The sequence below is a fragment of the Schistocerca cancellata genome, chromosome 3 (genome assembly GCF_023864275.1).
Source record: "Schistocerca cancellata isolate TAMUIC-IGC-003103 chromosome 3, iqSchCanc2.1, whole genome shotgun sequence".
NCBI classification, from domain to species: domain Eukaryota; kingdom Metazoa; phylum Arthropoda; class Insecta; order Orthoptera; family Acrididae; genus Schistocerca; species Schistocerca cancellata.
In genome coordinates, this window is record NC_064628.1 from 271,681,237 (window position 1) to 271,708,056 (window position 26,820).

The following is a 26,820-nucleotide window of genomic DNA, read 5'->3' on the forward strand; positions in this document are numbered from 1 at the left end:
CAATGTGAATTAAATTCAACTAATATGCTGATAATGTGCAAATGATAACATGACATGACATGTGATAGCAATAATTTATGTCACCTTTTTTAGAAGTATCTCTTTATATTTCTTTACCAATGTTTCTTCAGATAAATTTTATTTACACCAAAGAATTCAGAAAAGGTATTTTATTTCTCTCAGATAATGGTTACCACCTTCGTGCCACGTGAATACATTTTTTGTGTGTATGGAGCATGCTAAAAATAACACCAGGACACAATAAAGCACATTACAAAGTCTGTATGTGCAATAAAATACTGAAAACCATTTATTGCATAGAAACAACAGAATAGTGACCAGCATATAAATACAATGAGTACACTGGAACCATACTTACTTTGCATATATGAAGCTGTATTCCTGACATAGTCTTCAATTTCCACAAATATTCCATTGATCTTCTTTTTGGCTTTGACGAATATCTGTAGTGGAGAAGTTGAGTCATGTAAGTTTCTTGTATCACCACCAGGGCCTCCAACCAAAGATGAACCCCTTATTGAAGGGCCATCTCCAGCCATTTGAGACAATGAGCGATTTATATAGGCAGCCATTAAATCACTACTAGGTGCTCATGCAGGTTTGCAAACTGAAAACAAAGAAAGAAAAAGAACTCCACTAAACTCACAACAGATGTTGAAAAATCTGTCACTGTCAAATAGGTGCAGCTGTGTGTGCATGCAGGATATCAAGTTGCACTGTACATTATACACAAATAGCAAAGCATATTTCTGAAACATGTAACACACTTTCACAACCTATGTCTCAGGACATGTAAGTGAAATGCCCATTAAAAGCTAATTTCCTTTTTTTATGCACATTACGATTTATTTACCTAAAGCTTGATCAGTAAGAAATGAGTAACTATTACTCATTTCTGCCACAAATTTTGCTGCTTCTTTACACGTATACTACAACTGAGTCATCATCACATATTATTATATGCTTTTATTATTTTTTATACATTGTAAATAGAAATACTGATGTTTCACCTTTGTCAGGTAATTTTCTGTTGCTTATTTCCATTTCAGTTCATGTCTTTGTACCTGATAATTTCTATTGATAAAGTAACAGTCAGAAACTTAAGAATTGTGCTCTAAAAACAGTTACTCTTGGTAAAATAACTGGTGGAATTTAAGTATGGTAACCTAAGAAGAGAGGAGGGATATGTCATTTTGATCAGTTTTTATAAGAAAAAGTAAGGAAGAAGAAAATTCGTACAGGCATGAAATACGATTGATCTGTATGGATGTAAACACAAAAGCAATAATTTGCCCCTCGGTGAATAGAAAATTAGAAAGATGCTAGCTACATAAAACCTTAAAACAATTTATTCTGAAATGGTAACAAGAGTGAGCACATAAAGAGATACATCTACAGAGCATAGAAACTCCTATAGCTTTCCCTATTTAACACAAAAAATTGAATTTTATTGAATAATTCACAATGCAAATTTGATGAGAATTGAGACAGAGACAGAGAGAGAGAGAGAGAGAGAGAGAGAGAGAGAGAGAGAGAGAGAGAGAGGGAGGGGACAAAGATAACACATCAATAAGTAGTGTCGGCCTCAGTTCAGTTGTGGTAGAAGAGACTGAGAAGTAGAGACTGAATAAAAGTGCAAAACTTAAGTTGTGACAAACTGAGTAAAGAGAGGGAGAGGACGGCAGAGGGGGAGAAACAAGGCATAGAAGTACACAAATAAAAAAGATATCTAAAAATTAAAGGTCCAGTGAAGACTAATTGAGGAATTGTGGAGGGTAGCTAACTCAGGTTTAATCCAAAAGGGTGGCAGAGTGAGAGCATATGTCAGAGACCAAGTTCCCTTGTATGGAGTTCAGGAAAGTGATGCTGGTTGTGAGTATCCAAATGGCCTATGTGGTGCAGCATACAGACAGGTCTCTGGAGCATGCTGCAGTGCGTACTCAGAAACTGGGTAATGGATGTGTACAGTTGTTTTATATTCTGCCATTTTGATGGTTGTGCATGAAGGGACATTAAGAGGGTCGACTGAAAAGTAATGCTTCCACCTTCGTAACTCTTCAACAGTTGGCAGCATTAGTATGCGGCAGGTACTGGCTTGTTCCATAGCCTTTTCTCTACAGCTCCAGTTGGTGGGAAACCTTAGCACTTAACGTTGTGTTGTTACAGTGTTAAGTATGGAACCCTGTGCAGACAGTCGATCAATGCGATTTAATCAATGTGCAGTCATTGAATTCTTGACAGCAGAAGGTGTCATCCCAAAGGAGATTCATTAGAGAATGAAAGCAGTTTATGATGATCGTGTTGATGTGAGTACCGTGTGTCATTGGACGAGTAAATTTAAAGATGTTGAGGTGGGAACATCTGACCTGTGTGACAAACAAAGAGTTGGACGTCCTGTGACAGCAACCACCAAGTTTCACAAGCAAAATGTTGACAGATTGTTTCAGGATGATCTTCTATCACTCAGAGAGAAACTGAAAGCACAATCAGCATTTCACAAGAACATGTGGGTCAAATTATTGCTTCACTTGGCTATCTGAAGATCTGTGCATGATGAGTACCCCGGATGCTGATTACTGAAATGAAAGCGCACAGATTTGAAATTTACCAGGAACTCCTCTCACTTTATAAGAATGAAGGTGACGCCTTTCCCCATTCAACTGTGGCAGGAGACGAAACGTGGGTACACCATTAAGACCCAGAGACAAAACATCGGTCTATGGAATATCAACACAAAGACTCACCCCAGAAAAGATATTCAAGACGCAGCCCTCAGCTGGAAAAATCATGGTCACAGTGTTCTGAGACACAGGTGGTGTTATCCATGTCTATTTCCTTGATCATGGAACAGCAATAAATTCAGAGTGTTACATCACAATGCTGCGAACTCTGAAACAACAGCTAACAATGGTCCGAAAGGGAAATGTTTTCCTGCAGCATGACAATGCCAAACCACACACTTCACGTGCCACCACAGCAGAACTTCAGAGAGTGAATCTCACCACCGTACAGCATCCTCCATACAGAACAGATTTAGCACCATCTGACTTCCATCTGTTCCCGATAATGAAAGACGATCTGCAGAGACACCATTATGCTTCTGATGAAGACGTTGAGAGAACTGTGAGACTGTGGTTGCGGAAACAGAGTGTCGACTTCTTCCATGACAGTTTCAGAAAACTTATTCATCGTTGGTAGAAATGTATCCAACTGGTTGGTGATTATGTGGAAAAATGAATATCGGTAATTAAAGATCACATTCTAAGGATTATTTCTGCATTTCATTTATTAAAATATTCCCACCCAAACCCAATTAATGAAGGTAAAGGCATTACTTTTCATTCAATCCTCTTAGTTTAGGAATATGCATTGGGTGTAAACAACATGCTGCCCACATGTTATTCAAGTGAATGCCAAAACACTGTGGATCAAATAAAAAAATTTAAAAAATTAAAAACTGTATGAAACATGTTAATAACAGCCCATTCTCTTCTAATTTTCCATCTATGAATGTTTCAATGAAGTGAGAGGGGCAATGAACAGAAGCCAGCAGAGGTAAAGAACTTAGCTTTAACAGGTTAAGACAAAAGTCAATGTATGTATGAGAGAATAAATTTTGTTAAGGGTTCTTTGTGAGGATACTACCCCGACTGCAGCACATTCAAACTTGATTTTACTGAAAGTACTTGTGAATTAATAACAAATTTATCATACATTACTACTCCTATAATGAGTATATTCAGTGAATATTAAGGTTTTAATACTCTGTTAAGTGAAAATCCAATTGCCATGCCTGAAGGAGAGAAATGATGGCATCATCAGAGTAATATGAAATGCATCATGCTTTGACTGCTGAAAACAGCTGGCTGAAATCCTTAATACCATGGCCAAGAAGAGGTTTCTTTCAAGACAATCCACGCAATATCTGCATGGGGGGGGGGGGGGGGGGGGGGGGGAATGTTGCATGGTCTTATTGGTGGTGGTATGCTGATGCCTTCTTCCAACCTTTGAAATGATTTATATAGCTGTGATAAAGGGACTTACGGCTCAACAGGGGTTCCAATCATGGTGCAACTTGGCACTTTCGATATTTACAATCATTGCTAGAGGTGAACAAAGTGACCCGTAACAGATAAAAACCCTAGAAATGGCTGGGGCACAAACCAGAGAACTTTGAATCTGTAGTCCAGTACTTTACCACAGGATTAAAAAAAGAAATCTAAAGTAAAAAGTGGTCTACTGTATTCATCAGTGATTTACTAGTGTGACAACCAAACTGTGGGACTGATAAGCACACAGTTTAGTCCAATCTACAAACCTACAAACAAACGAGTTTTTAACATTATTCATAGTTGTGTGTGTGCCAATAAATGTTTTCGAATGTATATTTATATACAAAACACTACACTTGGCTGAACAGTGAGTTATGTTTTTATATTACAAATTAAAATTCTGAATCCAAGGCAAAGAGTTTGGGGAACAATTACCCCCTCCCCCAAACAGAAACTGAATGTAACATGAAGCAAACTTCAGTGCAACCAATCTGTACTTCCTAGTACTGCAATTAATGCTAATTGTACATGGTACCTTTTAGTTCACAATCAAGTACCCTGCAAAATGAGAACTGAGTGGGATCATTCACTTTCTTGCTGGAGAACATACATCATCTGAAAATGAGTGTGATCTGAAAGTTCACAAGTGACAAATTGGTTGTAGCAATGAAGGAACTTGTCAGCATAATGTGCAAGTATTTGTGATGCAGATCACCAGGAAAAGAAGTCTGTGGCATCTACTGATCTTACGGAACAAGTGGATCACTAAACTTGTTAATGATGGCAGGCCAGAATTTTCAAGCTAACTAACAACACTCCCATCAGTTTTACACATGCCCGCATGAGAAATTTGGGTTTAAGACGTATATTATGTGTGACCATCATATGTGCTTACTAGCACAAGCTTAGCATTCCTCCAGCACCATTCCAGGGAAGGCAGGGAAATGGGGGTGGGGGAGGAAGGGGTAGAGAAAGTGAGAAAATGACAACTCTTTTCTAACAGTGTGTCTGAGGCAACTGTTAAGTAGTATTGCTGTTTATAATGTGGAACCTGGGACAAAAGTCACCATAGTCTTATTCTGCAAAAATCTGCACAGAAATATCATCAACTTCGCATCCCTTCATGACACAGCTTGCTTTTGCATTGCAGTAGTGACAAGGAACTCCCCCTTAGAGTTTCAGATGGGAGGCCATTCATTAGCTGCCTCGCAACCCACATTTCCACATTCACTTCCATCTGTTTTGTAAAAAAAAGGAAAAAGAATTTGAAGCGCAACTTATCAATACAAATGAGGAGTTACAGACCACAATCAGCAGCTCATTAAATATTTAGTCTCTTCCAGAATGAGATTTTCACTCTGCAGCGGAGTGTGCGCTGATATGAATAATAATAATAATAATAATAATAATCTGCCAGGAAGTTTCATTTAGTCTCTTGTTTATTACAATTAATTGAATTCTATGGCACATCAACCCTTGGAGAGAGGAAAAGTATAAAAGAAAGCTAGCATCTCATACCACAGTTGGTCTGAAGATTGCATTTTTATTACATTACATGTATACAAAAGGGAAATTTTGTTTTAAGAATGTTGCTCAAGGACAGTTTACTTCAAGAGTACAAACAAAACACCTTTCTCCAAAAGTTATCAAACAACAATATAAATTATGTTAGACTGCTACTCACCACATAGAGGAGATATCGAGTGGTGGACAAGCACATTTAAAAGTAAATTAAGCCACTAGACAAACTTCTCCCTCAGATTTGGAAACACACACACACACACACACACACACACACACACACACACACACAGTAATCTCCAGCACTGAGCCCCAAATGCACTCAACAGCAATCTTGGCTGGGGTGAGAAGCAGGGGTACAGAAGAGGCAGGGGATGAGGAGGAGGATGGATAGCAGGGGTGGGAGAAGATGCTGTAGTGCTGCCTGTGGGACTTGGCAAGGATGCAGTGGGGCAGGATGGTGTGCTTCTAGGCTCCATGTCAGGAAGCTATGCTGTGGGGGAGGGGAAGGGAAGAGGGGAGAACAGAGATGTGGAATGGACTACACAACTGCGTTGGGGGCAGATGGGGGGCAGGGGCAGAAGTGTGTGTGTGTGTGTGTGTGTGTGTGTGTGTGTGTGTCTCTGGAGTGGGATCAATCAGGCAGAGGGCAGAGACCAGCAAAGAGCAAGGGTTGAGACTGGGACGGTTAACAAAAATGAAGTAGATGTTGCTCGAAGAAATCTCCGTGTACAATTCAGAAAAGATGGTGTTGGTGGCAAGAATCTAGACAGTGGAAGCTGTGGAGCAGTCACAAAGCAAAGCACAATGTCCTGTGTGGAGAGAGGAAAAGTATAAAAGAAAGCTAGCATCTCATACCACAGTTGGTCTGAAGATTGCACTTTTATTAAATTACATGTATACAAAAGCAACCTGACAAGCCAGCTGCCTCTTAGCCACAGTTTGGCTGTGCCCATTCATGCAGATGGCCATCTTGTTAGCAGTAGTGTGCACATAGAATGCTGCACAGTGGGTTTAGCGAAGTTGGTAGATCACTTTCACATGGGTGCTCTCACAGATAACTTTTTAGGGGACTGGAGATGCCTGTAACAAAAGGTAATATTTGGAGGATGTATGGGATGCCTTGCACCTAGGTCTTTTACAGTGACATGGAACTTTACTTTCATCATCTTTTCACAAGATATATGTAGGAGGAAGCAATATATCAGTTGACTTGTAGAAATGTATGCACGATGAATTTCAACAGTAAACCACAAGGTCTCTTTTGTGGTGTCTGAAAATCAAGTTAGATGAGAACTTCTATGACATCTTTTTAGTTACTAAAAGTCTTGGTGTCTGGGAGGTACAGTTACAGAATGAAAATCCTAGGGTCACACGTTCAGTCAGTCCTAATATTTTTTCTGTCACTTACCATTTGTTTAACCTCTGGTACCATTTGTTAATGTAAGAAATGCTGAGCTGCACTATCATTCTGATTCACAATAAACTGTAGGTCCCAGCTAAGGTGGCTGGGTATATAAGTTCAAAGGTGGGAGGAAGGCAACATCATACCACCACCAGCAGGACCGTGCATGGTACAGCTTTACCTTTTTTTCCTTTCTTCAAAGGGAGCTGTGACAAAATGCAGTGTTCTTCTTTGAATCTTTTCTATTTCCTCTATCTCGTGGTATTTGGTGTAGGTCCCAGATATCCAAGTACCAGCTGAAAAAGAGTTTTCTAAGCTACATCCTTTGTGAATCAACAACTTTCTGAGAATTCTTCCAATTAATCTATCTGGCATCTGCCTTTCATGCATGCAGTTTTATGTGGTCACTCCACTTTATTGTTCTGTACACAAATCCCAGATAAGAGGTTTAAAGGCTGTTAAATGCTTCCAGTGATTGTTTGGCAAATTTGTCATCAAACAAAATTGAACTTATTGTCTACATACGTAATAATGTTAATTTGTTTATGTTCGGTGTCAACTGCTGTTCCCTGAACCCTGAAGAGTCAATCCTCCAAAGGTCTTCTTGCATTTTGTTACAATTTTCTAATACTGTGACTTTGTATTATACGAAAGCATCATCCAAAAACAGCTTGATGAAGCTTCTGGGGTACTCCACAAGATCCTTTGTATACAATGTGAACAGTAATGGTTCTATAACACTCCATTGCAGCATGTACTAAGTTACTTTCATATCTGAAGATTTCTCTGTTTCTGTTCTATTTGAAATTTTCCACTGAGTCTCACAAATGTTCTGATAATTCATACATCTGTATTTTGTCAGTTCACATGAACTGAGTTATGGAAATTAGAGGAAACCTTATTCTTAATGGTTGGATAGCAATTTGAATTCTGTTCTTGCATAATTATAAACCAGTGCCTTAACCATTGCATAACCTAGTCCAATAACACCAACAGACATATAGGGCGAGTGGCAGGTTGAGGTAGAGAACCCTTGACTGGGACTACCTGTCTGCCCATGCCCATTCATCCACGATGGTCAAGTGGCCACTACTTCAGTAGGTTCTGACTAGGCACACATGGGGAGGTGGTGGTGGTTGTTAGGATGTTTAAGGGGGACTAAACAGCTAAGGTCATCAGTCCCCCATTCCAAAAACAGGCGAGACATTAAGGCGCGGAGCAGATAAAACCCCAAGGGGAAGGATACTCCCCCCCAGGCCCTAAAAGAACACAAATGCAGTAACGAATACGACAGACACGAAGAGGACAGATGAACACCAGACAGAAAGAAACAGAAGAAAAGAAGATGGCCGGAGACTGGTTGACTGACCACGACAACAAAAAAGGGAAAGAGTCAACCAACCGACTACACACTAAAAGCTGCAACCAAATATGAGAGACTCGAGGACAAGAGACACACAAAGGGAAAGGTACAGGACCACTCTAAATGGAACCATAAAAAGGACTAGCACGGATAAAATGTAAAACACTGTCAGCCATGGAGGCATCGTCGCATAAAATCAAAGGCAAGGTGCCCGGGAGATTAAAAGACTGCCGAAGGGTGCGCAGTCGGGGACACTCCAATAAAACGTAGGCGACCGTCAGCCGGGACTGTCCACTGCAGACCGGCCCCGGCGGAAGCCACCCTGGGATGGAGCGAGGAGACCGCGCGAATCAAGGACCCAACACAAACGCCGCCCCACCATACGTTCGAGCAATTTGCTCAAAACGTTGGTGAGGGTAATGGGACGATAGCTGTCCACCGCCAGTGGGTCCGCACCGGGCTTCAAGATGGGGACAATAAGACCCTCTCGCCATTGTGACGGGAACACGCCCTCGCTCCAGATGCGGTTAAAGATGGTGAGGATGTGTCTCTGGCAGTCCCTGGAGAGATGCTTCAGCATCTGTGCGTGGATGCAGTCTGGGCCTGGTGCTGTAACAGGGCAATCGGCGAGGGCAGCGAGGAATTCCCTCTCACTGAAAGGAGCATTGTATTCTTCAGAACGACGCGTGCGGAACGATAACGGCGTCTGCTAGGCACGCTCCTTGAGAGAGCGAAAGGCGGGGGGATAAGTTGCAGTCGCAGAGCTCTTAGCGAAGTGCGCAGCAAGGTGTTCAGCAATGGCGGCAGCGTCTGTGCAGACAGCGCCGGCCAGGGAGATCCCAGGGACACCCGTAGGGGTCTGGGATCCATAAATCCGCCGGATCCGGGACCACACGAGCGAGGGGGAGACACGGGAGCCCAGGGATGAGACGTACCTCTCCCAGCACTCCTACTTACGCCGTGCAATAAGACGACGGGCGAAGGCACGGAGCCTCTTAAAGGCGATGAGAGTCTCCAGAGATGGGTGCCGCCTATGATGCTGAAGAGCCCGCCTACGGTCGCGAATAGCCTCAGCAATCTCCGGCGACCACCAGGGGACAGCCTTCCTCCGAGGGAGGCCAGAAGAACGGGGGATGGAAGCCTCGGCCCCTGAAATGATGGACGTGGTTAAAACACGGACCACCTCGTCAATGTCACCCTGTGGGGGAGACTCAATGGTTGCAGCGGAAGTAAAAGCCGGCCAGTCAGCCCTGTGGAGAGCCCAGCGGGGCAGGCGCCCAGAAGAATGACACTGGGGCAGTGACAAATAGATGGGAAAATGGTCACTGCCACACAGGTCAGGATGCACTCTCCAGTGGAGGGATGGGACAAGTCCAGGGCTGCAAATAGAGAGATCGATGGCCGAGAACGAGCCATGGGCCACACTGAAATGCGTGGGAGCACCGGTGTTCAAGAGGCTAAGGTCGAGCTGAGCCAACACATGCTCCACGGCCCGACTGCGGTCATCGGAAACAGTCCCACCCCATAGAGGGTTGTGGGCATTGAAATCGCCCAGCAGCAAAAAAGGTGGCAGCAGTTGGGCTATCAGAGCAGCCAGGACATGCTGCGCGACAGCACCATCAGGTGGAAGGTAAATACTGCAGACGGTAATAGCCTGTGGCATCCACACCCGAACAGCGACAGCCTCTAAAGCTGTTTGTAGAGGTACAAACTCGCTGTGAAGAGAGTTAAGGACATATATGCAGACACCACCAGACACCCGTGCATAAGCTGCCCGGTTCTTAAAATAACCCCGATAGCCACGGAGGGCGGGGGTTCGCATTGCTGGAAACCAAGTTTCCTGCAGAGCAATGCAAAGGAAAGGATGACGGCTGGTAAGTTGGCGGAGCTCAGCTAGATGGGGGAAGAAACCGCTGCAGTTCCACTGGAGGATGGTATTAGCCATGGATGGGAAAGGCGTTAAGGGACGGGGGAGGCAGATTACGCCTCCGGGGCCCCTGCTGCTACTGAGTCACCACCTGGACAACAGCTATCTATTGCATCCGAGGGACTGGCGAGATCCATGTCCTCAGCGGACGCCAGAATCTCCACCTCATCCTCAGACGCAGAGCTTGTAGGAAGCGGTGGAATGGGTGCCACCGCAATGTCGGTAGCCTTGGTGAGTTTCTTCTTCTTTTTCTTCTGCTTCTCACGCTGTGCCTTTGGTGGCTCAGGCTGGGAGGGCGTCACTGGGTCAGTCTCGGGGACAGACGACGACCGTGTGTCCCGACGACCAGGGACCGGCGGGTGTTTAAGCCACTTGCGGCTTTCGGCCTTGGTACCGGTCGGAACTTGGGAAGGGAGGTCCCCAAGGGACCCCTTCCTTATGAGAGTAGCCGAAGAAGTCTTACGCTTCTCCGGCTGGGAAGGGGGAACTGATGTCCCCGATGGGTGGGGGGGGGGGGGGGGGTGTTGCTCCTGAAGTAGCTGGAGCAGGAGCAACAGTGGGTTTAGTGCCCCCCACCATCAAGGGGGCAGGTGTGGGACTTCGACTCTGAGAGCTGACTGGAGCGGATGGAACTGTAGCAGGAGTGACAGTTGCGGCATAAGAAGCTGTCATGCGCACTGGATGAAGCCGATCATATTTCCGCTTCGCCTCAGTGTACGTCAGGCGGTCGAGAGTCTTGATTTCCATGATCTTCCGCTCCTTCTGCAGAATCGGACAGTCTGGCGAGCAAGGCGGATGGTGCGCACCACAGTTCACACAGATTGGAGGCGGGGCACAGGGATGATCAGGATGGGATGGTCGACCGCAATCGCGACAGACGAGGTCGGAAGCACAGCGTGAAGACATATGGCCGAACTTCCAACACTTGAAGCACCGCATCGCGGGAGGGATATAAGGCTTGACATCACAACGGTACACCATCACCTTGACCTTCTCAGGTAACGTGTCACCCTCGAAGGCCAAGATGAAGGCACCGGTGGCAACTTGACGATCCCTCGGACCCCGGTGGACGCGCCGGACGAAATGGACACCGCGGCGCTCCAAGTTGGCGCGCAGCTCGGCATCGGACTGTAAAAGGAGATCCCTGTGGAAGATAATGCCCTGGACCATATTCAGACTTTTATGGGGCGTGATAGTGACGGAGACATCCCCCAGCTTAGTACAAGCGAGCAAGGCCCGCGACTGGGCGGAGGATGCCGTTTTTATCAACACCGATCCAGACCGCATCTTGGACAAGCCTTCCACCTCCCCAAACTTGTCCTCTAAATGCTCTACAAAGAACTGAGGCTTCACGGACATAAAAGATTCCCCATCAGCTCTGGTACAGACAAGATATCTGGGCGAATACGTCGCACTTTCATGCAAGGCCTGTCGTTCCTCCCATGGTGTGGCGAGGGAGGGGAACGATTTGGGGTCATACACATTAGCCTTAAAGTGAGCTTTGGAACGCTTAGAGACTGCTGACGGTTGGCCGCCAGCGAGAGAGGATGTACCACGCTTCATTGCGGGTCATCCGCCCTGATGCCACCTACTCCGACCAAGGGCCCTCCCCACGGGCGCCACCCAGCCACAGCAAAGGCCACCTGGCAGGATGGCCATTGCCGAGAGTCCCGATGCCCCAGGGAGATGGGCATCTACTCCTTGGCATACATGGGGAGTTAACGGCGCAGGCATCAGTAGAGCGATCCCTGTGTTGTCAGGGGGCTACAACCAAGAGGGTACATGGCGGCCCCACCACAACGGACTGGCTACCGTGCTGGATGTTAGGTGACATGTGGTCCATGGGCGTCGTCAGGGCAGATAATGGCCCTGCACAGTGCTTGGCAGAAAGAGCACGCAGGAGCGCATCCATGCCCAAACGATGGAGAGCGGGCAGGACTGCAATGCAACGACGAATAAGATGGCGAAAGTTCTCAACACAACATGGACACAATGCACCAAGTAAGGCGCCCTTCCCCAATCGGCTCGCTCTTCGGAAAAATTTTGAGATATGGAGGTCAAACCCGACAGGGGACCATCACATAAGGCCGAAACGTTTGAGACTCCTTTTAGTCGCCTCTTACGACAGGCAGGAATACCGCGGGCCTATTCTAACCCCCGAACCCGCAGGGGGAACATGGGGAGGGCTTTGCTGCTTATTTTGAGCTCCTATGTTAGGTGCATTATAGAGCCCTATAGAGAAATTGCATCCATGGCGGGAGTCCAACATGCACTCTGTTTGTCTGCCAGGGGGCCTCATCCAAAATCTGTAGACGGCAATGCTTATGGCTATCTAGGGTGTAGGGTGCAATCAGCATCTAGTTGTGGTTCATGTCGGCACCAGTGAGGCCTGTTACTCTAGTTCTCAGACCATCCTCAATTCGTAAAGACAGCTGGCCTCCCCCACAGGGTGCAAGCAGTGCTGACAATTTGCAGTATCCTTCCCAGAACTGGTAGGGGTCTGTTGGTCTGGAGTCTAGCTGATCTAAGCGAACTCAAGTTACTTATCTGGTGTTTTTATGAGCCACCCAATTCCACTGTGACAGTTTTAGAATCATTCAAGGAAAGACTTTGCTCAGTAGCATGGAAATACCCAGATCATGCGTTATTAGCTCGAGGCAACTTTAACCTACCAAGTACAGACTGGGATGTCTGTGGATTCATTGCAAGTGGTACGTACAGGCAGTCTTGTGAAATATGTTAGAACACATTTACCAAAAACTGTCTTGAGAGGTAGTTCGAGAGCCCACATGCAGTGGAGACATTTTAGCTACAAACAGGCCTGATCTCACTGTCAATGTCAGTATTGAGACAGGGATTAGTTATGTCACACAGCAACACCAGTTCCTTAAGTTAATAAAGCCCTCAAGAAGGCTAGGAGAATATTTTTGCTAGAAAGAGCAGATATGCAGTTGTTAACATCCCACACAGACAATGCATGGACATCATTTAGTTCCAGTATAATTGACGAAGAGGAATTATTGGCCAAGTTTGAATGGATAGTAAAGCAAAAGTTGGTTGAAATTCACGAGTCTGTAAAAAGATTGATGCATGAAGCATACAACAATTAGCACTGGTATACCTTAGCAAAAGATCTTGCTGACAACCCAACAGAATTCTGAGTCTATAAGATCGCTAAGTGGATTGAAGGCTTCTATCCAGTCACTTGCTGAACAGTCTGATGCAGCAATAGAAGCCAGCAAAAGAAAAGCTGAACTTTCTAATTTCGCATTTAACAAATCATTCACACAGAAGGATCGTGAAAACATACCGTCATCTGATCATCACACTAACTACCATATGGAGGACATAGTACTAGGCATCCCTTGCTTAGAGAAGCAACTGAAAGATATGAAAACAAACAAGTTGCTAGGTCTGGATGTAATCACAATTTTGTTTTACTGATAGTATTTTATGGCATCTGCCCCTTACTTGGCTTTCATTTATTGCTAATCTATTGCACTGAGTCCAACTGACTGAAAAAAAGTGTGGGTGACTCCTGTATATTAGAAAGGCATAAGAATGAATCTGCAAAATTACAGACCAATATTTTTAACTTCGGTTTGTTGCTAAATTCTTGAACATATTCTCAGTCCAATGGTAAAGCTTCTCTCCACAAATCAGCAAGTTGAACCTCAGCCTGCCCTTTTTTCATAAAATACTGCAATACATGGATGCAGGGCAACTGGCAGTTTCCATATTCCTCAGTTTTTGGAAAGCATTTGACATGGTGCCCCACTGTAGACTGTTAACAAAGGTATGAGCATCCGTAATAGATTCCAATATACATGAGTGGCTCAAATACCTCTTAAGTCAACAGGACCTAGTGTGTTATCCTCACAGAAAGTGTTCATCAGAAACAAGGGTATCAACAGGAGGCCCACATGGAAGGGTGATAAGATTCACTCTTATTCTTCATATACATGAATGTTCTGACGTACAGTGACAGCAGCCATCTGCAGATGTTTCTTGATTATGACATAGTGTACAGGAAGGTGCCATTAATGAGTGACTGTAGGAGTATACAAAATTACTTACACAAAATTTGTAATTTGCTCTAAATGTAAGAAGTGTTCACGAGTGGGATAGCAACTTAATTATGAACTGCAGAGTAGCCATATACATGCAGATGTAGTTGTAAAAAAAATCTAAGTTCATCTAGAGGAACAGGAAAAACAATCCAATAATGTTTGGATACAGCATTGGTAGTGAGCTGCTCAACACAGTCACATCAAATATCAACCCATAACGTTGCAAAGTGACATTAAATGGAGCAAGCACGAAAGGATGTAGTAATGAAGATGGATGGTCTAATTTGGTTTTTACTATGAGAATTTTTGGAAAATGTGGTTTATCTGTAAAGGGCATCGTGTATAGAACACTATAGTCTGATCCACTAACGATGGTGGTTCGTGTATGTGGAGGCATGGATGGGGATGGCATTGTTGGCAATTCCAAGTGACAGTTTGGTATGCACATCATGTGTTTTCTACTTAAAGTGTATATCGTACGAATTATGTCTCTCCCTTACTTATGCGGAATGTATCACTTATTACCACCATCAGTGATGAAAACTCGCAACAAATGGAAAAAATTACTAAACAATTCGCTACAATTACATTTAATGTTTATATTTGCTATGGCACTGAGAGCAGAGTGCTCAGAGCACTACTAAACACTCATTGGCTGTTGAAGAATGCATGACATAGGTGTGCAGAACAAGCCTAAACTCAACTGCCATTGTTCATGACTCCAACTACAGTGCGAGCCATTCTTGAGTACTGCTAGAGTGTTTGCGATCCCCACCAGGTCGGATTGAAGCAAGACACAGAGAGCCGGCATTTGAAGCCGACTGCAGAATGACTCTACTGCCACTAATGTATATTTTGTGCGTGGACCATGAAGTTAAGAGAAATTAGGGACTATAAGGAGACATGTAAACAGTCACGTTTTTCTCACTGTATTTGTGAGTGGAACATGAAAGGAAATGAATAGTAGCGGTACTGGGTACAACTGGCCATACACCATATGGCTGCTTACAGAGTATTCCTGTAAGTGTAGATGTGGACGTGAATAGGAGCGGGAGTACTCATTGGCATCGACAAAAATATTGTGTCTATTGAGGTCGAAACCAAGTCTGAATGTGAAGTTTTCTGGACGTGAGTAACCAGCCTAAGAGAACTCAAGCTGATCACCGGACGTGTTTATCGGCTCCCCAATTCTGCCGTAACAGACTTAGAATCACTCTAAGAAAGTTTCCACTCAGTATCACAGATGTAGCCCATTCATACAATATTAAATGAAGGCGACTTGTACCTATCGAGTATAGACTGGGACATCTATGGATTCACTGCAGGTGGCACAGACATACAGACTTATGAAGTAGCTCTGAACACATTTTTCCACAAACTATCTTGAGCAATTACCTCAACAGCCTATATGCAATGGAAATATTTTAGACCTTATAGCTACAAACAGGAGGCTGATTTACTGACAGAGTCAAAGTAGACAGCAATTGGTGACCACGATGTCATCACGGCAACCATGCTTGTTACAGTTAAAGTTAAAAAAATCCACCAAGAAGGCTAGCAGTGTTTTTATTATTCAGCAATGGGCCTTTATTCCAGCACACAATCCCAAGCGGCTACACAAAACCAAGTGACTCCCTTATATAAGAAGTGTAAAAGAACAGACCCATAAAAAGACCAAAATCCTTATCAGTTTGCTGCAGAATTCTTGAGCATGTTCTAAGCACAAATACACTCCTGGAAATGGAAAAAAGAACACATTGACACCGGTGTGTCAGACCCACCATACTTGCTCCGGACACTGCGAGAGGGCTGTACAAGCAATGATCACACGCACGGCACAGCGGACACACCAGGAACCGCGGTGTTGGCTGTCGAATGGCGCTAGCTGCGCAGCATTTGTGCACCGCCGCCGTCAGTGTCAGCCAGTTTGCCGTGGCATACGGAGCTCCATCGCAGTCTTTAACACTGGTAGCATGCCGCGACAGCGTGGACGTGAACCGTATGTGCAGTTGACGGACTTTGAGCGAGGGCGTATAGTGGGCATGCGGGAGGCCGGGTGGACGTACCGCCGAATTGCTCAACACGTGGGGCGTGAGGTCTCCACAGTACATCGATGTTGTCGCCAGTGGTCGGCAGAAGGTGCACGTGCCCATCGACCTGGGACCGGACCGCAGCGACGCACGGATGCACGCCAAGACCGTAGGATCCTACGCAGTGCCGTAGGGGACCACACCGCCACTTCCCAGCAAATTAGGGACACTGTTGCTCCTGGGGTATCGGCGAGGACCATTCGCAACCGTCTCCATGAAGCTGGGCTACGGTCCCGCACACCGTTAGCCCGTCTTCCACTCACACCCCAACATCGTGCAGCCCGTCTCCAGTGGTGTCGCGACAGGCGTGAATGGAGGGACGAATGGAGACGTGTCGTCTTCAGCAATGAGAGTCGCTTCTGCCTTGGTGCCAATGATGGTCGTATGCGTGTTTGGCGCCGTGCAGGTGAGCGCCACAATCAGGACTGCATACGACCGAGGCACACAGGGCCAACACCCGGCATCATGGTGTGGGGAGCAATCTCCTACACTGGCCGTACACCACTGGTGATCGTCGAGGGGACACTGAATAGTGCACGGTACATCCAAACCGTCATCGAACCCATCGTTCTACCATTCCTAGACCGGCAAGGGAACTTGCTGTTCCAACAGGACAATGCACGTCCGCATGTATCCCGTGCCACCCAACGTGCTCTAGAAGGTGTAAGTCAACTACCCTGGCCAGCAAGATCTCCGGATCTGTCCCCCATTGAGCATGTTTGGGACTGGATGAAGTGTCGTCTCACGCGGTCTGCACGTCCAGCACGAACACTGGTCCAGCTGAGGCGCCAGGTGGAAATGGCATGGCAAGCCGTTCCACAGGACTACATCCAGCATCTCTACGATCGTCTCCATGGGAGAATAGCAGCCTGCATTGCTGCGAAAGGTGGATATACACTGTACTAGTGCCGACATTGTGCATGCTCTGTTGCCTGTGTCTATGTGCCTGTGGTTCTGTCAGTGTGATCATGTGATGTATCTGACCCCAGCAATGTGTCAATAAAGTTTCCCCTTCCTGGGACAATGAATTCACGGTGTTCTTATTTCAATTTCCAGGAGTGTATAATAAATTTTCTTGAGATAGAAAAACTTCTCTCCACATCATCATGGATTTGGAAAGCGTCACTTTTGCAAAACTCTGCTTGTCCTCTTCTTGCACTATATCCTGTGAACCATGGTTGATGGGCAACAGGCAGATTCCTTAATCCTTAAGTTCCAGAATGTGTTTGACACTGCAGCCACTGTAGACTGATAACGAAGGTCAGAGCATGCAAAATAGTTTCTCAGATACACGAGTGACTCAATTCTTTGTACGCTGTCCTGGACGGCGTGTGATTATCAGAGGCAATGGTATCGTCAGGAATGCCTCAGGAAAGTGTAATAGGACCACTCTTGTTCTCTACACACATAAATGACACACAATTTCTACTAGGTGTAATGAATGGCAGCTTGCTCTAAATGAAGAAAAATTTAAGTTAGTGCAGATGAGTAAGGAAAAATAATGCGTAATGTTCAAGTACATTATAAGTGGTGTACTGCTTGACACAGTAACATCAATTAAATATCTAAGCATAATGCTGCAAATCAATATGAAATGGAATGAGCACATAAGGTTAGTAGCAATAACAGTAGTAGTATTAGTACTAATAGGGAAGGTGAATTGTCAACTTCAGTTTTTTGGGAGAGATCTAGGAAAGCCTAATTTGTCTATAAAGGAGACCTCGTACAGAACCCTAGTGCAATATATTCTTGAGTACTGCTTGAGTATTTGGGATCCTCACCAGGTCAGATTGAAGGAAGATGTCAAATAATTCAGAGGAGTACTGCTAGATTTGTTTCCAGTAGGTTTGATCAATATGAGAATTTTACAGAGGTACTTCAAGAACTCAAATGGGAACCCCTGGGTGCAAGACAATGTTCTTTTCACAAAATGCTATTGAGAAAAATTAGAGAACCAACACTTGCTGCTGATTGCAGTATGATTGTACTGATGACAATGGACATTTTATGTAAGAACTGTGGGGACAAGATAACATAAATTAGCAATATACATCGTCTTTTTCCCTCGCTCCATTTAGTAGTGGGACAGGAAATGGAATGACTAGTAGTGGTACAGGGCATTCTATGGTGGCTTGCAGAGTAGTTGCAGATGAAGCAGACATGTGAGAGACAAACAAAGTGACAGGCTAATTATTACAGGAAAGCATCAACTGAATGATGAATTTTGTGAGGCCATGACGTAGAGCAACAGTGTTGAGTACCGATACACCCTTATGGATAACATAGGTGCCTTTTCTTGTAAGAGTATGTTAGCAGAACTGTTCCAGTCCTGAACTTTCAGACCAATTAATGAAAAATACTTTTCAGTCAAATCTTTCTAAATACTCCTACTTTTACTTTTCTCACACAATTCACTGACTTTTTTTAATGTGAGTTATTGACTTTCACCCAGTAAGTAATAGATACCTAAAAAATTAGTGGACTTCAAGGTGTTAACACTACTTCCATCATCATATCCAATTAAATCTCTCACATTACTTTCTACATTCTTCAAAGTTAATAGGTTCTTTAGAACATAATCTGCTTCATGTTATCTTTATTTAATTCTATTTGTATGCATTTTTAATGAAAGAATGTGTTGAGGGGGAGTGGATAATTTACTCCGAGGGATTGACATTATGTTGTTCATTGTTACATCTACACCTCAGACTCTGCGAAACACTGAAGTGCATCGCAGAGGATACATCCCACTCTACAAGTTATTATGGTTTCTTCCCATTCCATTCAGTATGGAGCACGGTTGCAATGACTAAATGCCTCTATGCATGCTGCCGGTTTCTATCCTAAGACTATTAATCCATATTAGTACGAAAGGACCATATGGTTAAAATATTTTTTATTATATTGATTAATATTAATTAATTTACTATTTTGACAGATTAATGTGTTGAATTTAGAATTCATTTCTGTAGATTTTTTCTACAAATAGTATTGACACTTCATGATTTATTTATGTTTATTTTAAATTTTCTTTTATTAGTTATTTGTGTTTTAATTAGTGTTGCTTTTCTAACTTTATTGGCGCTAGTTAGTCTGATCACTTGACCAATATTCTAAGATGGCTCCCATGAGTGATTTGTAAGCAATCTCCTTTGTAGACTGGTAGCATTTCCCTAGTATTATATCAATAAGCCAAAGTCTGTTACCTGCTTTATCCATGACTGGGCTTATGTTATCATTCCATTTCATGTTTTTAGTAGGCGTTGTACGCACATATTTGTATGAGTTTACAGAGTCTAACTGTGACTCAAAGGACACTATTCTTTTTTTGTGAAGTACACAATTTTACATTTTTGAAAATTTAAATTGAGCTAATTTAAATCAAGCTGCCAATAATTGCACCACTTTGAAATCTTATCAAGATCTGCCTGACTATATGTGCAGCTTCATTCTGATAGTATTTTGTTGCAGATAACTGCATCATCTACGAAACGTCTGAGGTTATTATTAATATTGTCTACAAAATCATTAATACAATATACAACATGAACAGCAAGAGTCCCAACATGTTTCCCCGGGGTACTCTCGAATTTACTTCTACATCTGACAATGACTCTCCAGCCAAGATAATATGCAACATCTGCCCTACCAAGAAATCCTCAATCCAGTCACATATTTGGTCTGATACCCCATTTGACCACAATTTTGATAAAAAGCACAGGTGTGGTACTGAGACAAATGCTTTTCTGAAATCAAGAAATACTCCATCTACCCGACTTCCTTGATCCATAGCTTTCAGGATGTCATGTGAGAAAAGTGCGAGTTGGGTTTGTGGGACAAATAAACAACCAACGGGTTGTGACCTGCATTTCATATACAATCTCTGTGCAACAGACAATGTAAATCACCTGATGATTACTGCTCCACTTGGATTACAAAGAACAAATTAACAGAATAACAGACTAATGTGTTCACAGGATAGTTGCTAACTGTAATGAATTCTATTCTTTGTTAAATACAGGCCATGAGTAATGGTATTTACTCATATGTATTGGCATACTGACATAATTTAAATACTACAATTCATGTTCTTATGTCTGCAGCATAGACAGTTGAAAATGGACACAAAGTATGAACCATTTACAGTACTATCAAAGTACAAAATATAAAGTTGTAGCTAAAGTGCAAGGATGGTCTTATTTAAACCAATTAAAATTATGCCAATACACTCCCCACTAATTTTCATGCACATTCAAGTGAAGAGAAATGTTGTGCAAGCCGTCCATCTTTCAGCTCAGTGTTTACAACAGGAGATTAAAATGGTAGTACTGAAATTTATACTCAATACTGTGGTGGGTTAGAACAGAAGAAATGTTCCCACAAATAAAATATGAAACAACGTGGCTCACATTTTACCACACTATGATGTTGCCACACACTCTTAGGACTGTCATCAGTGTTTCAAACAAGTTAAGCCAACTGCTATACTTCAACAAACTGAATTTCAATTGTTGGTCAATTATGCTATCTGTCTAGTAACTTTCCACTGTGTCTCCAACAATTAATTACATTCATTCTCACTGCAGCAGGGTCTGTAATTGAATCATTGCACTCAAAGCAGTAAGAAATAGGAAAATCTAAACAGATTATGTACCTCTCCTTCCACATTGTTACTGGATGGGACTTTTAGAGTATGTATGATCATGAGGTGTCTCATAATTATACCACAAAATAAGAAAAAATATATATTCAACATACATTTGGTACCCAGACATTACATTTTGTAGCTGCTGTCCCATGCAGTCACAGATAGGTGAAACTGTTAATAGAAGTCACCAAAAATACGAAAATAAATAGCATAAATAAACAAAAGTGTAAGCAATAAAATGTGGCAGCATTCAAAGTGCACTGACCAGCAACAATCTGTAACACCTCACTGTACTGCAAACACCTTCAAGCACAAATATCACATAACAATGCTCATGCAGTGCTTAAATTTACTTTATAAGTGTTCTGTGAACAACCATTTGAAGTATCCAGATTTTCTAAACTTTTATAATCACTTTTTCTCAACCTCAACACCAAGACGTTCCAACAAACAAAAACTTTATTGTACCATTGTTATAAAAATTGCTGGTGGTAATTATTTTTCTACATTCACTATAGCCCACTACATTTCTCTTTGAATTCACTTATTATTTTTGTATCAAGTGACAATGTCTTTTTACATGGGTGGATACATTTTATTCATCATATTATTTTCTGTACACTACCAGTAATGTTTTCGTAGACAATGGTTTCAAAACCAATCTAACCTAGTCTACCACCACTTATTTTTCCCCAGCAGTCACATTAACACAAGGCTTGAGGATTTTTTTCTGATTAATTTTGATATATTGTTGCAATTTCATGAAACTTGTTCCCTTATTTTTTAATTTATTCTTTCTACATGCTAATATATTCATAAAATAATACTTACTACACTTCTTTGTCAGTAATAATTTCTAAACTTCATAGTCAATACACAATTTGTTCTTTCTTTTACTGTTGTCTCATAAGTATTTCTCCTCCCACACTCGGTGTCTCCAAGTAAATAAAATACAAATTTTTGCAATGAAAGAACTGATCATTGAAAGACCTGGATTTCTTCCCTCACTTCTTCATGAAGAAAAATTAAATAAAATGCTACAAAATTACATTTACAGCTTTCCTAACCTCTAAAACTTGGCATGTTACCAGAAAAAACTGGTTCTGTTTAACACATAGGTCTACCATAATTATTAGCAAACAATTATAACCACTTTTCACTCTTGAATAAAAATCTCTCGGTATACATGCTGCGTCAATTCATGATAAAACTCCAAGCTTTTGACCACTACCTTCATGGTCGTCATCAGAGCTAAAACTGACTGTTGTAAACTAGCGAGGCTCCCACTTTTATATGCAAAGGACGGCTTCTGATTGGCTGGAATACGTCATAGCAACAGTGATATGGCGCATAGTGAAGTGGTGCCCTCTACTTCTATAGATGTAGTTTCTATCCCGCGTTGCTTGCAGCGCCATCCCTAAAGTGCGGGAAGTTTTCCTCTGCAATTTTTCTTTATCCAATGCACTCTTCCAGGTGTTGCTAAGTGCGTAGCCGTTGTCTCTGTTAAAGTTATTATCGCTAAGTCTAATTTTGACTGCTTCCCGGATCACAGAGTCCCAGTAATTCAATGCGTAGGCTATTGCTGTGACGTATTCCAGCCAATCAGAAGCCGTCCTTTGCATATAAAAGTGGGAGCCTCGCTAGTTTATGACAGTCAGTTTTAGCCCTGGCGATGACCATGGAGGTAGTGGTCGAAACCTTGGAGTTTTATCCCGAATTGACGCAGCATGTATACCAAGAGATTTTTATTCAAGAAATACGTCGCGAAAGACTTCGTAGCCATACTTTTCACTCTTGTTTTGAGCACTGCCACCAATGAGTGCACACATACATACGATTTCCTTTGTACCTGTCTTTTGCCTACAATGGATATCTACTCTTAATCGTCACGTACACATTGAAACATGTTTGTACATACTTTACCGATTTCTCAACACCAATTTTCATTCTTGGGTTGTTAACATCCCTTCTCTTTTAAACTATCTTACTTTTTATTAGTGCTCAATAACATAATCCCAAACTCAATTTTAGACATGCAGACTATTATTACATTAATTTCAGTTTTTTGACATGCGACTGTGTACAAGAGATAATAGGGGCAGTTTAGTGCCATTAAATAACAAATAATAATAATAAAATCATGTAGAAGCATAAGTGCTGTTAAGCAAATGTGTCACAATCATGTAAGCCACTATTGCTTAACAAGTACTAAAGGAAAAGGAAAGATGGGCAAGCTACAAGTTTTAGTTGAAAGTATCAAAAACACAACAGGACGCACACTTGCTGGTAAAGAATCAAGCTTATCACTTGGATATAAATTTCATACTGCATGCATGCTCTCTTAAATCAGTGACAATTTGTTCCCAGGCACAGCTACTATGTTGCAAAAAAATAAAAAAAAAATAATGGTGAGTGCTAAGAACCTGACATTCCTAACTAATAACCAAAGAAACACATAATAACGTAAGCCAAAGTCATTATAATGATTCAGAACCTGCTCATTTCGTGGCATCTTCACAACACATATGCATGAAGTGCTCTGAAAGATAAAAATTAAAAACTTTTTTAAAATGTCTCAGTAGTGTTAGTAATGTTTTACAGGCACATTTGTCTTCTTAAAATATTAAAAATTTTCCCGGAAAAAATAATAGGCAGAACTGTTACCTGTACTGAAGATATCAATTACACATACAAGCTTACAACTCACAACATTTGTAAGCACAGAATGATTTATGAATGAAGAACTTTGTATCAATTACCACTCACATAACCAGTGAACCACTTATCCATTTTTTTCCAAATCTAGTTTAATGTTTTATGAGTTTATGACTACCTATAGGAGTTTGCTAAACAGATACGTCTAAAAATCCACGATCGTGTTGTATTTTCTTTATGCAAGGAATAACACAAGGTAATTACAACACTAAAATTTTTGATGCAGTGTTTCAATTCTTGAACTACAACAAAAGAGCCTGTTTTCCTTTTTATTTTTAATTTTTACTCTCCCTTGAAATGTGCCCTTGAAAGGCTTAACTTCTTGGGCTAGCCATTCAGAGCACACTAATCTCATGTCCCTGGCACTTTAAAGATGAGACCTGACAGTTCACAAAATTTCAAAACTTATGTTACACTGGTGTCGGCATCAGCGAGGGTGGTGAGCAGATCTCCAACCAAACTCAGGGTTTCTCTTATGTCAGTTTACAAACACACATAGCCAAAACATGCCGAAAAGGACATGCTACCCACCACAAACTTCAAAGACTGGTGGAGCCTCCCACAGAGGAAGGAACCATGTGTTAATGGACAGTGTCATATGTGCAATATGGTGAGCTGCCCTTCTTTCCATCGACTTGATTGACATGAAGTCCACCATGCCTGCACAGTTGATTTGAGCTGCTTTCCCACACAATTCTTCAGTCAGACAATGAGTTAGTGACATGTAAGGGGACAGCACTTCCAACATACAATACCATCCCTACAAGCTTCTTTGTTTGCTTTGTCAAATGTGTCATTTCCCTGTATTCCAACATGCCCAGGTGCCCAGCAAAACACCATCGCTTTACCTCAGTGTTGCATCTGCTGCAAGGTGTCATGGATGATCTGAATCAACTGGCCTACAGGATATAGTTGATGGACCGCTTGTAGTCCATTGAGCAAGTCAGGACGGACAAGAAACTTTTCACTGAAAAGCTGCTGAATCTACTTGATTGCCATCTTAATGTCATGTAATTCCGCATCATAATCTGCAAGTTGTTCTGAAAGGTGTAGCCTACTTGGAAAGCTTTATCAGAGAAAACAGCTGAACAAGCAAGTGCATTCGCTTGGTGGGATCCACCCATGTACAGATAAAACTGTGGTACATACATTAAGTATGGGCTCCTGTCCATAAAACCAAATCCGATTGAAACAAGAAAGGAGATTGCCTTTGGGTCCATGGCACAGATGACAGACCATAGCATAATGAATTTGATTTCTCCATGGAGAAGAGTCTCTGGCTATGACCAGATCTGTTTATAATTCCTAAATGGAGAATTGATGATTGTAGATCTACTTGTCAAATAAGAAGAAGTTCTATGGTGTGCCTGGAACTCAGAAGTTTGTCCAGATGACAAAGAAATGGTAAAAAAAGTGTTCAGCTTAAACCTGAGCCACATCTCTACGTATGTCCACCAAGCTCCCATTTCTCATGAAAAGGCCCTTGCCTAAAATCATCCTTACTGATTCCCAAAATTGGGTGGTGAAGGTGGACCAATTAATGAAGTTTCAAGAGTTCCTCTACCATTATTTTATTATTTGCCTTGCTTGTGTCCTTGCTGTCCTGAATGTGTGAAGATTTCTTGCAGCCGGATGGTATTTGAATTTCCGCAAAGCTGTGTGCCTGGATCCATTTGCTGAGTGACATTTTTGTTTCCACTCAAGAACAGGCTGATGTCTGAGATGGTTACTCGCCTGGGGAATGGAATTGGAGGCAGCTCAGTGGATTACACTGGCGATATAATTCAGAATTTCCTGGGCACAATTCTGTTGTTTGAAGATGGCCTGCTAACTGTATAGCAACCACTTTGTCCTTTGGAACATCCATCTTCGTTGTCTCCTGTCAATTACCACCCTAGTCACCAGGTGGATGCACACCAGAAAGTGCTAACTGGAATGCAAATCTGGCCAGAGTCTGCAAGAATTGGAGAGCAAAAACCTTTAGAATCGCAAAAGACAATCCTGCAGATGTAGAAAAGAGTGTCATCTGACCAAAATTCAAAAGGCAGATACGCTCTGAATGTATGACATGCTCAATAATTCAACCCCTGGGGCATGTGGTAGCCAGGACCCACATTAGAACCAAATTCCCCCCTGAGAAATAATGGGTAGGGGAGTGCTAGGAAAAGCTCTGTCAGAAACTCTGCACCCAGGGAACTGTGGGGTTGAAGGTATTAAGTATGCATTGTTATCTTACCAGGCATGAGAATGTCCATTACAAATGGGGAACTATAGTAATCGTATTTCCAAAAGACCTGCAACTATACCACATGGTAAGGTGGTGGTGTCATCTGCAGCTATAAAATAATTTAAAGGTGAACTACTTCAACATTTAGATCTCGCAGTTGGGGGGGGGGGGGGGGGGTAGGGGGAATGTTACTCAGCAGGATAACATTCTACGGACTGGAGCAAGAAATGATAATTTAATTGTCATGATGAGGCAGAAATAAAGTAGTAGCAAAAAGAAGTGAAGGAAAAATTGCAAAATAGCACACAGTGGGGGAAAGGAATGTGGCCTGGTAGGATTTTGTCCTAAGCACCATTTAATCACTGAAAGAGACCTGCAGGCACTTAAAGGTTTTTGATCTAGGTTATATAATGGTATAAATTCTGACCATAATTTATAAATACTAAGACGGTATCTGTTCTTTCGGACATGTCCGAAAGAACATACCATCGGTGACCATGCAGCTCGTTAGAATCAAATTACAATGAAATGAACACCCTTAGCTGCTTACAGGCATTGACATACATCAACGGGGACAGATGAAAATGTGTGCCCCGACCGGGACTCGAACCCGGGATCTCCTGCTTACATGGCAGATGCTCTATCCATCTGAGCCACCGAGGACACAGAGGATAGCGCAACTGCAGGGATTTATCTCTGGCACGCCTACCGCAAAACCCACATTCTCAACATATTGTGCCGCACTACATTCGTAGTGCCCCCGTCCATTATACTCATTACT

The 26,820-nt window shown here is 42.6% G+C and overlaps 1 protein-coding gene and 1 non-coding gene across 6 annotated transcripts in view; both read right to left on the reverse strand.

Moving 5' to 3' along the window:
* The window catches only part of LOC126174928 (transmembrane GTPase Marf), a 236,127-nt gene that overhangs the window by 166,082 nt on the left and 43,225 nt on the right, over nt 1-26,820 (reverse strand). For 2 of the 5 annotated variants that reach the window (XM_049921377.1, XM_049921381.1), the window contains exons 2-3: nt 7,181-7,295; nt 380-628 (exon numbers count right to left, since the gene is read on the reverse strand). In XM_049921377.1, coding sequence (XP_049777334.1) covers nt 380-593 — 214 coding nt within the window. In that variant the 5' untranslated portion in view covers nt 594-628; nt 7,181-7,295. Of the gene's footprint in view, nt 1-379; nt 629-7,180; nt 7,296-23,591; nt 23,637-26,820 lie in introns of all 5 variants that reach the window. The other 3 variants (XM_049921378.1, XM_049921380.1, XM_049921379.1) reach the window with 2 other exon arrangements.
* Trnat-ugu (transfer RNA threonine (anticodon UGU)) lies at nt 26,629-26,702 on the reverse strand. Its single transcript has one exon. It is a non-coding gene; the product is annotated as a tRNA-Thr (tRNA).